At 33.1% G+C, this 14,813-nt stretch overlaps 4 protein-coding genes across 4 annotated transcripts; 2 read left to right on the top strand and 2 right to left on the bottom strand.

The window, feature by feature from the left end:
* Positions 1-999: 999 nt before the first annotated feature.
* LOC126555343 (uncharacterized) lies at positions 1,000-2,697 on the bottom strand. Its single transcript, XM_050210275.1, has 3 exons — positions 2,541-2,697; positions 2,313-2,372; positions 1,000-2,243 (listed from the first exon to the last, which is right to left on the bottom strand). The coding sequence occupies exons 1-3, from the start codon at positions 2,695-2,697 to the stop codon at positions 1,000-1,002; spliced, it is 1,461 nt and encodes a 486-aa protein (XP_050066232.1).
* A 413-nt stretch (positions 2,698-3,110) lies between these two features.
* Positions 3,111-3,551, top strand: LOC126555341 (death-associated inhibitor of apoptosis 1-like). Its single transcript, XM_050210274.1, has one exon. The coding sequence runs from the start codon at positions 3,111-3,113 to the stop codon at positions 3,549-3,551; it is 441 nt and encodes a 146-aa protein (XP_050066231.1).
* A 2,812-nt stretch (positions 3,552-6,363) lies between these two features.
* LOC126555340 (zinc finger BED domain-containing protein 5-like) lies at positions 6,364-9,370 on the top strand. Its single transcript, XM_050210273.1, has 3 exons — positions 6,364-7,165; positions 8,943-9,072; positions 9,124-9,370. Exons 1-3 carry the CDS (start codon positions 6,364-6,366, stop codon positions 9,368-9,370), a joined length of 1,179 nt encoding a protein of 392 aa, XP_050066230.1.
* A 2,188-nt stretch (positions 9,371-11,558) lies between these two features.
* Positions 11,559-12,620, bottom strand: LOC126555344 (uncharacterized). The gene has a single exon (XM_050210276.1). It carries the CDS (start codon positions 12,552-12,554, stop codon positions 11,892-11,894), a length of 663 nt encoding a protein of 220 aa, XP_050066233.1. The 5' UTR covers positions 12,555-12,620; the 3' UTR covers positions 11,559-11,891.
* Between the last annotated feature and the right edge of the window lie 2,193 nt (positions 12,621-14,813).

Below are 14,813 nucleotides of genomic sequence, written 5' to 3'. Positions count from 1 at the left end.
TTATTAATATATGCTCAAACAGGAATATTGAGATTTACGATAGAAATTTTTGTTTATAAATGGTTGCTATAGGGGTTATAAGATTTGAGAATAATATTTATTTATTTGTGGTGCTATGGTAATATATAAAATTAATATAATGAATTACGGATTTTGATAAAATTTGGTAACCATTTAATAATATGGTCCAACTTAAAAGATAGAATAGTTTTTTTTCAATATTTATTATTAATATATGTGGCGAGCGCCGATAATATTCTGGAACTGATGATTCGTTGTCACAGTAAATTTCAAATTCACAGCAATAGACTAACATAACAAGTTATACTAAGTTTTATTGTTTTACCAACAGGCAACAATACAAAAACCACAAGATGGCACATTATTGTATTTTACCAACTGTAGTAAAAAAAAAAAAATGACATAACTTTGAAACTTAAGTGTTAGAAATTATAAAATTCTTATACACATCTCGCGGGGTCCTCAATCTACCACGTGTGGATTGCCTACATGATAATATACTGCTCTCATAATCATAAGAGAGTCTCACGGCAACGGTAAGCAGAATGACTATAATATTATGACTTGAGTAACTCACTGACTGATAAACGTAGAGCCTGAACAATGATAGATCGATGCTTACAATTTACACGGTACATTCGTAAAATCGTATCACAAATTTAGTGTGTAATAAGAAAGCATTTTACAAAATTCGCATATTGAAGTGGTGCTTTCACAAGATTTTTGAGAATTAAAACAGTCAATGAAAATGTCTAAATTTTGAACACCGTTAAACCGAATAGTAAATAACAAATTAATCAAAATTCGAATCATATTATATAGAATTTGCATTTTTAACGGGCAACGAAGTGCACGGGGTCAGCTAGTAAATTATATAATATTATATTTTCAATTCGAATAAAAATATTTTTATGCATTATTATTTTAATTAATTATTATTTACAAGTAACTGGGTTTTTTGAAGGGGGAGACTCAGTCTCAAAGTCTCCCCAGACGAGCCGCCCCTGCAAAACATCGCTTACAGAAAAATAACTGATGCTCGCGATTATTTTTTTGCGGGCTGGCTAAACGCGAAAAATGCGTAATATACGCATAATGATTCTCGTCATCCTTTCCGGCGATCAGTAACAGATCAAAATGGTCCGCCTTTTCTTTGTCTGCGACACGCAGCGGGTACGCAACAGATTGAGTGCTCGATTTTGTTTTATTATTTTTATTTTTTTCGCAGTTTCTTATACCGTATAAATTTACGGTCGTGCCCGGATTCGATCTTTCGAATAATTTTATTTCCGACACGGGTGTGGGGACCGATAACGCAGAAAAGTCGTACCGGTGCTCTTCGCGTAAATAATTTGCGCCTACTCGCCTGCGGTTGTCATGCGGTACGTGTTTGGCGAGGATCGCCCACTTGAAACATTGCTGGTCGATATTTTGAGGGTTAACAACGGCCTTCCGATTCAAAATACTTTCCGGTAACGGCAAGTACGACGATCCCCCCATAGGCGTGTACTCGTACACGCCCAAGAGTAAGCCGTCGATACACGATAAGGTGAATCCACTGTATTTACCGGCGTAAGAGTCTTCTTTGGCAAGAAGCGAGGTGAAGTCGCGATCGATCAAACCCTCTACATTGCTGTGCACATACAGTTCTCGGGCCGAAGTTTTAAACGCACGATTTTGGATCGAATTTTGCACGTTGGGTATAACGTACGTGGCCTCCAATTTCAGGTTGAATTTGATGGGGTTAATACGCACGCACTCGCGTAATTTCGCGATTAATTCCGACTCTATCGAGTTGAGGAACGCGCGATAGCTGACTATGTTTTCTACATTCTTCCTAAAATACCACACTATCGATCGATTAAGCGAAGACTCTATCTCAATAAAGCCGGGCGTATTAACCTTATCCATTCGCGTCTTTTTCCGTTTGATATTTCGTCGGCTATTCTTGGTATGAGGGCCGCATTGTAGAGGGGACGGGGGTGAGCACGATCTAGTGTGCGCTTCGGTGACAGGGGGTGACCGTGTGTCCGGTCTGTTAGCTATTGGCTGTGCGGCGGGTGACGATATTTGGAGGGCGATAGCCGGTGTTCGGGTCGCAGGGGTAGATGTGGTCGCGGGGTGGCGGTGTGGTGGGATGACCCGTGTCGGAGGCCGAACAACTGGTTGAGCGTGCGGCGGTGTAGTGGTGTGGGGTGCCCATTTTATGACTGATTCACGACCTAACACATATTATATATATTAAGATATCGCCGATATTATTATATTTTATACGGGAAAAAAATATTTACCCATTGCACCGCCTGTTGTCCGTACAGCGCTGTGGAATTCAGGAGTGTTTTTAGCGATCACTATTTTAAAAAAACAATTTAATTAATAACCACGAGCAAATTATTGACGTTCCGCATCATATGTGTAAAATTCTAATTTTACACAGAAAAAAACTGATTTAACTACTCTTATTGGGACGAATTAGTTTTTATACTTGTATAATATATACATGAAAAATGTGTACTTACTATGATAGTTTTGTACGTGGATACTGAGTTTGTCCCACCAGGTGAACGTCTTGAAGCATATCCCGCACGAATTCGTCGATCCATCGTGGGCTTTAGCGTGTCTATTAAGATTGCGCTTATGAACGTACACTTTTTCACATGATACACAGTTAAACATTTTTAAAAATTTAATATGATATTTAAAAGAGTGAGCGAAGTAATACGAATGTACAACAGTTGACGTTGAACTGCACTGACCGTCAGTGGCACACATGCGGCTGCGACACATACGAATATTTGGTGCGCGGGTTGTGAAGGGTATTCGTAAACATCAGCATGATGGTCGGTATCTGATAACTGGAGATAACGTTGTATACCGTGGATAACTATTCGAATATTTTAATTTACATTATTATTTTTATTATGAATGCTTTGCTTGGTTAGCATTCCTTACGAATTGTCACCATATAGTCATCAGTTGCTGGTAGTCCGTCGCACTGATTAGAAGCGTATTATTCACGTTTAAACGTTAACGGATAGAACACACTTTCTACGATTTAAATACAATTATTTTTTATACGACACATTACAATGAATTTATTAAAATGCTCCATCGGTTGTCGATCACTAGTGCGTTTGGTACAAGAGAACACGGATCCGGAATATCCTCAGTATACAAGCTTTTTATCGAGGCTGAAAACATTCGATTCATACCCGCCTCGATCGTATCAAGATAAATATTCACTGGCTGAATGCGGATTCATTTATTCCGGAACTAAGGATTTGGTACAATGTTACTACTGCGGCCTATTGCTGGTGAATTGGCAGGAAAATGATGAAGTTTGGCAGCAACACGCCGTGCATAACCCTAAATGCGTAAATGTGTTATTATATAAAGGCGCTCAATTTATTACGAATGTTCAAAATGAATTTAATGACATTCGTAATAATCGCGGTAATAGTAATGATCAAGTCCATAGATGTAAAACGGAATCGTATGATGTCGTCGGATATCATGTAGATTATTCATGAAGGTTATAACACGATAACCTGTATATTTTTATTGAATAAACATCTAATTATATTAAAATTAAACGATTCAATAGCGTTAGTATTTGACTCCGTATCCTACTAAAAGTATGCATGTATGTACATGTTTTACACATTTATGTATATGTTTTATACGTATATGTATATGTTTTATACGCGAATGTATATGTTTTACACATTTATGTATATGTTTAATACAGGTATGTATATGTTTTTATACGTATATGTATATGTATATGTTTTATACTTGTGCGTACTCACGGCGCTCGTGGTACAAGTGGCGGGGTTTTAGCGTGATAATATGGAGATATTGTACGGATGCGAGGCGAAAAACCACGTCAGCCCAAATGTACGGATAGATGGCGCCACCGTCGATGATAATATGATAGCGTCATAACACATATCGTATTTAGTTGATACGGGGCCGAAGAGCCGCGTCAGCCAAATGTTCGGACAAATGGGGCCACCGTCGACGACGTCGATAATAGTGTGGTGGGTGGGGCGACGGTGACGCGGTATGGGCGGCGGTGCACAGATAACGTAGTGTATAGGACGGGGTGAGGGGAGGGGTTGGCGCAGTATGGGCCAGAGTGGCCCGATGACGTAGTGATAGGCGGGGGAGGGGGAGGGGGTGGCGCAATACAGGCGGGGGTGGTGAAGCGGGGGGGAGACCCAGTACCGGCTATTTCACCCTACTTGTCTCATCATTACAAAATACTTGTTGTCATTTTTAATTTTAACGTTTGAATTTTAGTGTTCAATTATTACTATCACGAATAATTCTTATTTTCTGGTAAGTTGTACTTTTAGTTATGTTAAAATGGTTTGAAAATGCAGGGATTAAAAATGTTTAAAAAATACGTTATTAAATTACATAATTTAAATTATTAAATTAAATCGTTAACTGATTATAATTTTGATATCATTTTAGATTCTGAACGGAGTGAAGAATGTATTGATTTTACAATGATGTATGTTTTTTTTTTTTTTTTTGTTTTTTTTTGTGTCTGTGTACAGCATAACTAGTCGAAATAATGCTCCAATTTCAAACAATGGGGGTGGTTTCCGATGTAAAAGTGAATATCCTTGGTGCATTATAGAGGTAAAAAGTTAACATTTTCCAACAGTTTTCAAAAAAAATCGAGAAAAACAAAAAAAAATGACGGAAAAACGGCAATTTTTACGCAAAACCAGTTTTCGACCAAATCGATTTTTTTTATGGTTGTAATTCAAAAACTAATCACTGAAAATACTTGAAATTTTCACCAAATGTTAATGTCAGTGGTATCCGTATATAGTTAAATTTTCAAAAATTTTGACTTTTTTTGAGTTATTTATAGACTACTGAAATTTTCGATTTTTTTGAAAATTTTTTTTTAAAGTGTCGATAAAAAATTTTTGGATGACCAAAAAGTTTTGAAAATTTAATACAAGGTTCCTTATGAGTTGTTTTTAATGTAGCTAAAAAAAAATAAAAATCGTTAGTCACAATTTTTTTTTATAAGCGTTTTTAGTTCAAATTTTTACGAAATCTGTCGAAAACGCGAAAATTTGCAAGAAATTTTGAAGTTGAAAAATCATAAAATTTTTTTCTTTTATAACTAAGTTTTGAAAATTTGGTACAAGGTTCTCCATACATTTTTCTTCAAATATCTGTAAAAAAAACTCTACCGGATTCAGGCAAAAAATTTTTATGAGTGTTTGAAATTTAAATTTTTACAAAAACCGCGTTAAATAACAGTTTAGCCTCAAACGATTTTTGATATTTGTTATTATTCAAAAAGTATAAGTCGTAGATACTTGAAAATTTTACCAGTTATTAAGATTCGCGTTTTCTTTACGTGATTTAAATTTCAAAATATTTTGACTTTTTTTGAGCTATTTATAGACAACTGAAATTTTCAATTTTTCTGAAAAAATATTTTTGAAGTGTCGATAAAATTTTTTGGCCCTATCAAAATACTTGAAAATTTAATACAAAGTTCCTCATATGTTATTCTTATAGTGATTAAAAAATTATAAGAATACATAGGCACAATTTTTTTTTATTAGCATTTGAAGTTCTAATTTTGACGAAAATTCGTCAAAATTATGAATATTTGCGAAATATTTGAAGTTGAAAAATCATAAAATTTTTTGTGTTTATAACTAAGGATTAAAAATACAACACTAAGTTTTCCATAAGTTTACCTTCAAGTATCTATAGAGAAAACTCGAAGCATCATTATAGGAAAAATTTTAAGTGCGTTTGAATTTTAAATTTTAACGAAATAGCGTAATGATAACGATTTATTCTCAAACGATTTTAAATATTTGTTATTATTCAAAAAGTATAAGTCGTAGATACTTGAAAATTTTACCAGTTATTAAGATTCGCGTTTTCTTTACGTGATTTAATTTTCAAAATATTTTTTAATATAAGCTGGTTTTTTTAAACCACCTTTTTCACCAACCACTAGAAATTATATCCTAGGCTGACAAATCATCTTCGTTCAGAATCGTTTTTCGTATACAATGATAACTATCATTGGATTCAAATTTAACACTCCTATAATATATAATAATGATCCATACAGCACCTAATGTACAGCAGAGCGGTACTCACTTGCCGACTTTTTTTAAAAATAACGTGTACGTTTTCGTTATGTTTAACGTTATGAGTATTTTTTTTCGTTTTTTCTGTTTTAAAAAAAAAAATTTTAATCCTTGTTTTAAATAATGATTATGCAATGTAAAATGTAAAATTTCTTGTCGGTGCAGTTTTGGTACCCGTTCCTTCATAATTTTTACTGAAATGGACACATGGCTCAAAACAGGGCGATTATTATCAGTAGAGAAGGCTGGTTTAACATCTACATGTAAAAGTCACACTTCGTCTATTCCATCGGAAAACTCGACTTCTCACTGTGAAGCTGCTCCTCTCCAAAAAGCCACTATCGAAAATGAAGCATCTCTATCTAAGGAATACACTCAAATCAATTGTTCAAAAGTTAAAAAAAGACGATATGATGAAGAATATTTATCTTTTGGATTTATTCCTATTGGAATTGACACGTTTCCTGATGTGAGGTGCGTAGTTTGTGAGAAAGTTCTCAGTAACAGTTCTTTGGCTTCTGCGAAGCTAAAGCGATATTTGGAATCTAACCATCCAAATCTGAAGTGGAAATGTCCGGATTTCTTTAGAATGAAGAAAGACATTTCAATTGAAAGTGCGACTTCTCTTACTATCTATGTAAAAGACGAAAATGAGAAAAACACAGAGGCTTCATTTAAATTGAGTTATAATATTGCACGTGCCGGAAAACCTCACACCATTGCCGAAAGTTTGATTAAACCTAGTATGATAGAAGTGGTCTCTTGTATTCTCGGAGATGATGCGGGAAGAAAAGTTGCAGCAGTGCAGTGCTCAAACAATACCATTTCTGATCGAATTCATAACATTTCTGATCACATTGAAAATGAATTTGTTTTTAGATTAATTAACTGTAACCAATTTTCCTTACAAATGGACGAAAGCACCGATGTTTCTGGGTTAATTGTTTTTGCTAGATATGCTCATGAGAAAACCATTCAAGAAGGATTGCTTATTTGTGAAAGTTTGGAAACGCATACCACAGGAGAAAACATTTTTGATGTAGTAAATAAATATTTAAAAAAAAAATTGTCATGGCAAAAATGTGTGGACGTATGCACGGATGGTGCTGCTGCAATTGTTGGAAAGATAAAACGTGTAATAACTAGAATTAAAGAGGTAGCTCCAAAATGTAGTAACACCCACTGTATTTTACATCGCCATGCATTGGTAACCAAGAAACTTTCGACAGACTTTAAATCAGAACTAGATGTCGCTGTTCAGTGCGTGAATTTTATAAAATCACGCCCTTTAAAAATAAGGCTGTTCAAGAAGCCTTGTGAGGAAATGGGGAGTGACCATCAAAATCTTATTTTACATACGGAAATCAGGTGGTTGTCCAAGGGCAGAGTTTTAACAAGACTTTTTGAATTGCGGGATGAAGTAAAAATTTTCCTAAAGGAGCATACAAAAAAAAAACTTTATGAATGGTTTCATGATGAAAATTTTCTAATAAAGCTAGCATACCTCTCTGATATTTTCAACAAGTTAAACGAAACGAACTTGAGTTTACAAGGAAAAAAAACTTCGATTTTTCAAGCCAATGATAGCTTGAAATGAAAGCTCTCATTGGAAAGTTGGACTTTTGAGTCGAATGTGTACAAGAAAATGATATTTCATGTTTCTTAAACCTGAATAAATTCTTATATGAAAATGAAAACTCAGTGACACCGGTAAATGCAGAAAAAATAAAAGACCATTTAATTAGTTTAAAATCTGGATTACTTTCCTACTTTCCAAGATTAAATGAAGATTTTGAAAATTTGTGGGTATAAAATCCATTTTCAATTCAGAACAAGCCATAAGTACTTTCATCAAATGAATACGAAAGTTTGCTTGAAATAAAATCTTCTGAATTGAAAATTAAGTTCGAGTCACTTAAAATTGAGGAGGTTTGGAAAGTTCTTCAGTCATGGAAAGTGATTACGAATAAGCTTTTGTATAGACATTAAAAATATTGTAATAATTATGAACAAAATAAAATGTTGAAATCGTCTTTCCTTAGATTTTTTTTTATATTAATCACATTCTTGTGTCGGAAGTGTCCGACAACCCACTCATTTAAGTATACAAAACATATGTATACATTACTATTATAGAAAAAATATGGGGTTCCACAAAACGTTCAAACTCCTACAAAGGTTCCGTGAGTAAAAGAAGTTGGGAAACGCTGCTCTAATTATCAGCTAATTTTGTATTTTTTTTTTTTTTTTTTGGTTGACAGAGGTAGCAGTTGTTGTTTTTTTTTTTTTTTTTTTTTAAACTTTTAGTATTAAAGTTTTTTTTAGCTGTAAGTTTATTTTATTTATTTATTTTTGTCTTATATAATATATATATATTTTTTTTTTTCATAAAATGGGACGTCCGAGTAAACGCACACAAAATAAAAAAAAGCAACGAAAATATCACGCGATATTTTTTTTTTTTCAAAAATTGAAAACTGTGATTTTGTTTCTTTTGCACCAAGCGAATGCATGAAACCGTTATCTATTCTTATTGATGACTATGCAGAGGAAAAAGCTTTTCCTAATTTATTTGGTGGGCATCCACGTACAAATAAATCACCTTTAAAAAATTACTCAAAAGTAGTAAGGTCTGAACTGCTGAACGTAGATCGAAGTTTTGCATCGGACTCCAACTTGTTTTTTAAATGCAAAGTATTAGTTAACAAATGAAAAAGTGTCGCTTCAACATACCATATCCGCCAATGAATGAAACCTGTATATTGACTCCGCTAACAGAAGACATAAGTAATCCGATCACAAGAAAAATTCGTACCCTACAATATGAAAAACTTCTGCAATACCTCAGGGACTTCAAGGACAGTGATTCATCTTCAGATCCATCATTAGAAGACATTTTACAAAAATTGTCAATTAAAGATGTTAATGAATATAAATCCATTATTCGAACTGTTATCAGACGGCCAACAATTTTTCTAAAACGTACAATAAAACAACGAATGGTTTCTGGATTCAATGAAGAATTATTTCCGTTATGGCAATCTAACATGGATATACAGTTCATATTGGACGTTTATTCTTGTGTTAGATATGTAATCGAGTATATTGGAAAAAGCCAACGTGGAATATCAAAACTAATGAGAGACATTGTCGAAAATCTTAAGTCTTTAAGTCTTCTACTGATTTATCGGTTAAAGAACAACTGAAAAAAATAGCGTCAACTTTTTCAGGGAGTCAAGAAATCTCTGCACAGGAAGCAGTGTACACTTGCTTAGGTATGAAGCAATGCAATACTTCAACTGGGTATATATTTATAAACACTAGCCATCCTGATAAAAGAACTCGAATGTTGAAACCAATGGCAGTTAGAGGAGAAATGGATTCAAAATCTGATGACATTTTTTTTTTACGGTCTCAATGAATACTATTCATGTAGACCACACAGTCTTGAAGATGTAACTTTAGCAGAATTTGGCTCCAATTATGAAGTCCGCGGTAAAAAAAAAAACCGGCTAACAACAGTTCTGATTCTGACACTGATAATGAACCTGATACCACTTATCCGATTGACTCCACTCTAATCGGAAAACCAAACAAGTATTGTAAAGTGCCACGTACAATCAGTTGAATGATGTCGATTTGGAAAGGTTTTGTGAAATAATTGAACTCTCGAAATTATTCTAAGTGTTTTTTATTTAAAATTATTCTAAGTCCAATTAATTAATTTAATAAAACTTGTGAAAAATATTCTAAGTCCAGGAGACATAAAATATTAAACTGGGTGACGTGAAGGTGCTTGCGCTAACTCTGGTGGATCACGTCTGAATTGTGCCTAATCTGGGCCCCCTTATATATCGTCCAGGGACTCCCGCGGTACCTTCAGGTCCCTGATGGTCATCTGCACCTGCATCCGCTTCTTCCCACGCTTTGCGTTATCTGAACGACGACGTGCGTCATTTTGACATCTATATTATTCTATCGGGTGGTAATTATATTTCTATATTATTCTACCGGGTGGCAAGCGTACGTGCGATGATCTGCCTTTGACCCTGCACGATGCCGCCGCATAATATAATTGTTATAATATAATATTTTCGTTGCGGCTAGCGTTCTCACGCCGTTCCGCCGCCGCTGATGATCGACAATTGCTACGTTAATGTGTTAATCGTTCACGGTTAGGAAAATCTGTACTTGATATCACCTGCTCACTTTTAGAATCCAATTATAAGAATAATTGTTACACCCTCATCAAAAAGTGTCTGTTGCACCCCCAATGTTAGATTATTGTTGGCTATGGTATGTAATTCATATATTATATTTAATATAAGTATCAGAGCACGTTGCACCTCCCCACGAAAAAAAAGGTTTATGTCTCAAAGACAGAAATCTTTCAAAGTTCAGTACAAAATAGTTAAGTTACAAATTATTACAATGTTATAGTGTTTACAATAATCGATTACAAGTCATTGATATAAGACATACATTACAATTCTCTGTATGCTTTTACATTTAAAGTATTTTCGTTATATAATACGAATATATGATGTATATGTTGTATATATAGTTTTGATTAAATATGGATTGATTACACTTACAAATGGTTAAATAGTTTGATTAAATATTTTGATTATAATATAATTAACGATTATATGGTTAGATTAAATATTTGGTTATCTAATTCTATGTTTTAAATATGTTGGTTAGTTTTCTTATAATTTATAATTGTGATTACAATAAAATATAGTGTTAGTAAATAGTACAATATAGTGATTATAATTGATTTGATAATTCCAATAAAATATGTGGTTAGTATAATGTGTTGATTACAATAGTTTCTTATATGGTAAATTAATTAATACAAATAATATTTTTTTACTTATTATAATATATTAGTAGTACAAAATCTATAAGTTCCCCACAATTCAAATTTATTTCCATATCCCAATAGTAACTTATTCGTACAGTATGTTTTCTTAAATCTAAGTGTATATATATATATTTATTATCATTCCAGGTTGTATGTTTTTTATTTTATTTACTCAATCAAGATTCGCTGCCCATGGAATGACATACTAATCATTTGAAGTACGTCGTCCACATTGACAACAACCCTAATTGATTATGGTTAATACGTTTACTTGATCACTCTTTACTCATTGGGGATGCCGTAGAATCCACCCCATCGATCATATGTCAAATGTTATGTCGATAGGTGTTTCGTACAGCCCCAACCATTTCGTTTTACCTGATCAATTCATTCTAGACATACATTTATCTACTGTAATTCAATATATCTCGTGGATTTTGTATTATTTCGAGGTAATAGTTTAATTCATAACAGTATGGTTCACCAAATTCTCTGTCTATCGCCATATCATACAAAAACCTTTTGGCTGCCTCAATCATTTCCAATATAGTTTCATCCTCGTAAGGTACGAGTATATTTTCATTAGCGGTAACTATATGAAAATCAAAACAAGCTGTGTAATTATGCCATTCTCCCTGTGTTGGATTAATATGAAATTGCGTTTCTATGTTAAACGATATTGCCGAAGCTAATTGCTCCATTCTATCCATTATTGGTTATTATTTATTTCGTAGAGTTGATTTGTAATTTATAGAATTATGAATTTCTGAAAAAGAAATTTTACGTTCGTATTTTGATTATTAATGTAACCGTTGTTTTTGTTTTATTACTACTTTTATTGTTATTGTTTATATATTTTTTTAGAAATGTTTTATTAGATTTTCATATCGCTGTTTCCGTATCACATAATCAAATATACATTTAGTATACTTGACATCCATTCTCGGATCATGCGCATACGTAGTATGGTGTTTCTTTTTACATATTATATCATGGGTCTCTACTAAATTAAGTAGCCTTCCTGTTTTATTATATGTACCGATATCTACTTCGAAAATTATTTCTTTATTGCCTAATTTTTCAAACTGAATATAGAAATTTTTATTAAAATACTTATCGTAACACGTTATGTTTAACATAGGATAATGGTCTAAATCTAATCTTTTTAAAATGTTTTTGTCCGAATGTCCGTTCCACACTACTATCACATTCTCCTTATTACCTCTACGTATATAACTGTCAATATATCCTCGTGTTAAGTTATTTTTCGTCGAACTCAAACTCTGCTTCATTTGGTCCAGACAAGCATCTCTCAGATCAGTTTTTACTCTGAACACTCTTTTTATCTCTCTTATTGCCACCTGAAGCTCCGTCTCACCCATAGGTCGAGCTTCTTCGTTAAGTGGTAGCAAAAGAGGTCGTCCCTCCAGTTTCCTAATCTTAAATCGGTCTAAGCTATTGGATATAGCTCCGGAGATGACAACCATGCTTGTCTTGTTCACCATTGAGAACTCGAAGTCCATAATTATGAATTTATGTGTCTCTTTTCTGTATAATTAAACATTTTGTATTAGTGATTGTATTTTCATATTTATTTTTTTTTTACATTTAGTACATACTTATACATTTATGTGATTGTTAATAACTTATATTATTACTTTTAAGTTATATTATATTATTAATATTATTCCTTATTATATCTAAATATCTATATATTTAATTTATACATTTTATTGTTCTTTTAGTAAGGGCGGCATATTACTTAGGGCTAGCCTATCTGGTGTGTCACCTAGTAGCTTTTCCTTAACCCCATTCCCTTACTTCTTGTTTTAACCCTGGCCAGTTGAATTGTCGTTTAATTTTCTTAACCGTTCTATTTAATCCAGCATGACCCCCTAGTAATGAGTCATGAAATTGCTTGAAAATGATTAATTTTTTCTCATTAGTGTATTCTAGTTTAGTACAGATTATTATTTCTATATCGGTATTTCGAAATATATACCTAATCATTGATCTTGTTTTTGTCCAGTCCAACCCGTCTTTCTTTCCTAACTGGTTCATGGCTAACTTAGTCAAGGAGTTTTTAATGCAAAAGTACTTTAAATTTAATAATGCAAAATGCATATTTTCACTTGTGGTTAATTGTTTTTCTTTACTTTAAGTTATCAAAAATATTATGTATCTTTCTTAGTAATTAAAATATACTACGTCGCCTATTTGTTTATTTGATTCTAACATTTTATTCGTTCCAAATTTTCGTTTTAATTCGTAGTTTATTCCCGATTTAAAGTTATAATATTTTTCTATTTCTGATACAATATGATATTCTGCGGGTGATTCTAGTAATTCACCGTTCACCTCTTTCACATTACTATTCGTTATTATTGTTGTTTCCGATTTTTCTAGAAAGCTCGTATAACTTTCGTCCTTAATTTCTTTTATACTATACATTCTACTTAAAGCATCTACGTTCGAATTTTGTACTCCCGGTTTATATTTTATTTCGTAATCGTATTCCTCAAGCTGTATGCGCCATCTCGCCAACTTTGATAACGGATCTTTTAAGTTAAATAACCAAGATAATGGTCTATGGTCAGTGAGTATTACGAATTTTCTACCATAGAGATAAGGTCTAAATTGTTTAACCCCGTATACGATCGCTAAACATTCTAGTTCAGTAGTTGAGTAATTCATTTCACTTTTATTCAAAGTTCTAGATGCGTACGCTATTGGTAAGTCGCTACCTATCGTTCCTTGGGATAGTATAGCTCCTAGAGGCTTACCACTTGCGTCGGTTGTAAGTATAAATTGTTTCGTAAAATCTGGATATTGTAAAATCGGTTATGCACAGAGTGCGTTTTTTAATTTGTCGAAAGCTACCTGACAATTTTCGTCCCAATTAAATTTAACATCCTTTTTTAAAAGTGTGTCATTGGTTTAGCTAACATACTATATCCCTGTATAAATTTCCTGTAGTACCCCGATAAACCTAAAAATGTTTTATTTGCTTTTTACAGTTTTAGGCACCGGAAATTCTATTACTGATGTTATCTTTTTCGGATCTGGTTTTATTCCGTGTTCCGAATTATGTGTCCCAAAATAAACATTCGCGTTTTAGAAATTCGCATTTATCTGGTTGTATTTTTAAATTATGGGTACGTAGACGTTCGAATACGTCTATCAGCTTATTGTTATGATCGCTCAAATTTTTCGCATAAATAATAATATCGTCTAAATATACTAAACATTTAATGCCTATTATCCCCGACAATACGTTATTCATTAATCGCTGAAATGTAGCGGGACTTGTTTTCATTCCCATAGTCATACGTTTAAAATGGTAATGACCTTGACCGGTCGAAAAGCTGTCATTTCGCGAGATTCCTTCGCTAAAGGTATTTGATAGAACCGTTTGCTAAATCCAAAATGGTGAAAAACTGACATTGTCCCAATTGATCTAATATTTCCGTAATATTAGGTAACGGATGAAATTCATTTAAAGTTACTTCATTGATTGTGCCCTAAAATCAATTACTATTCGAATTTATCTTTACCAGATGAATCTGATTTCTTTTTTACTAACAACAAAGGCGCATTAAAAGGTGACATAGATCGTTCTATGATATCGTTTTGTTCCATTTTAATTAATTGTTGTTCAATTTCCTTTTGCTGTGCCTGTGGCAATCTATATGGTCTTTTATATATAGGCGGTTGATTGGCGGGTAATCTTATTACGTGTTCCGCGGCGTTAGTAAATGTTAAATAATCGTTTTCCAAATGAA

The sequence above is a fragment of the Aphis gossypii genome, unplaced genomic scaffold, assembly GCF_020184175.1.
Source record: "Aphis gossypii isolate Hap1 unplaced genomic scaffold, ASM2018417v2 Contig00807, whole genome shotgun sequence".
Taxonomy (NCBI): domain Eukaryota; kingdom Metazoa; phylum Arthropoda; class Insecta; order Hemiptera; family Aphididae; genus Aphis; species Aphis gossypii.
This window is presented reverse-complemented; position numbering and strand designations above follow the sequence as displayed.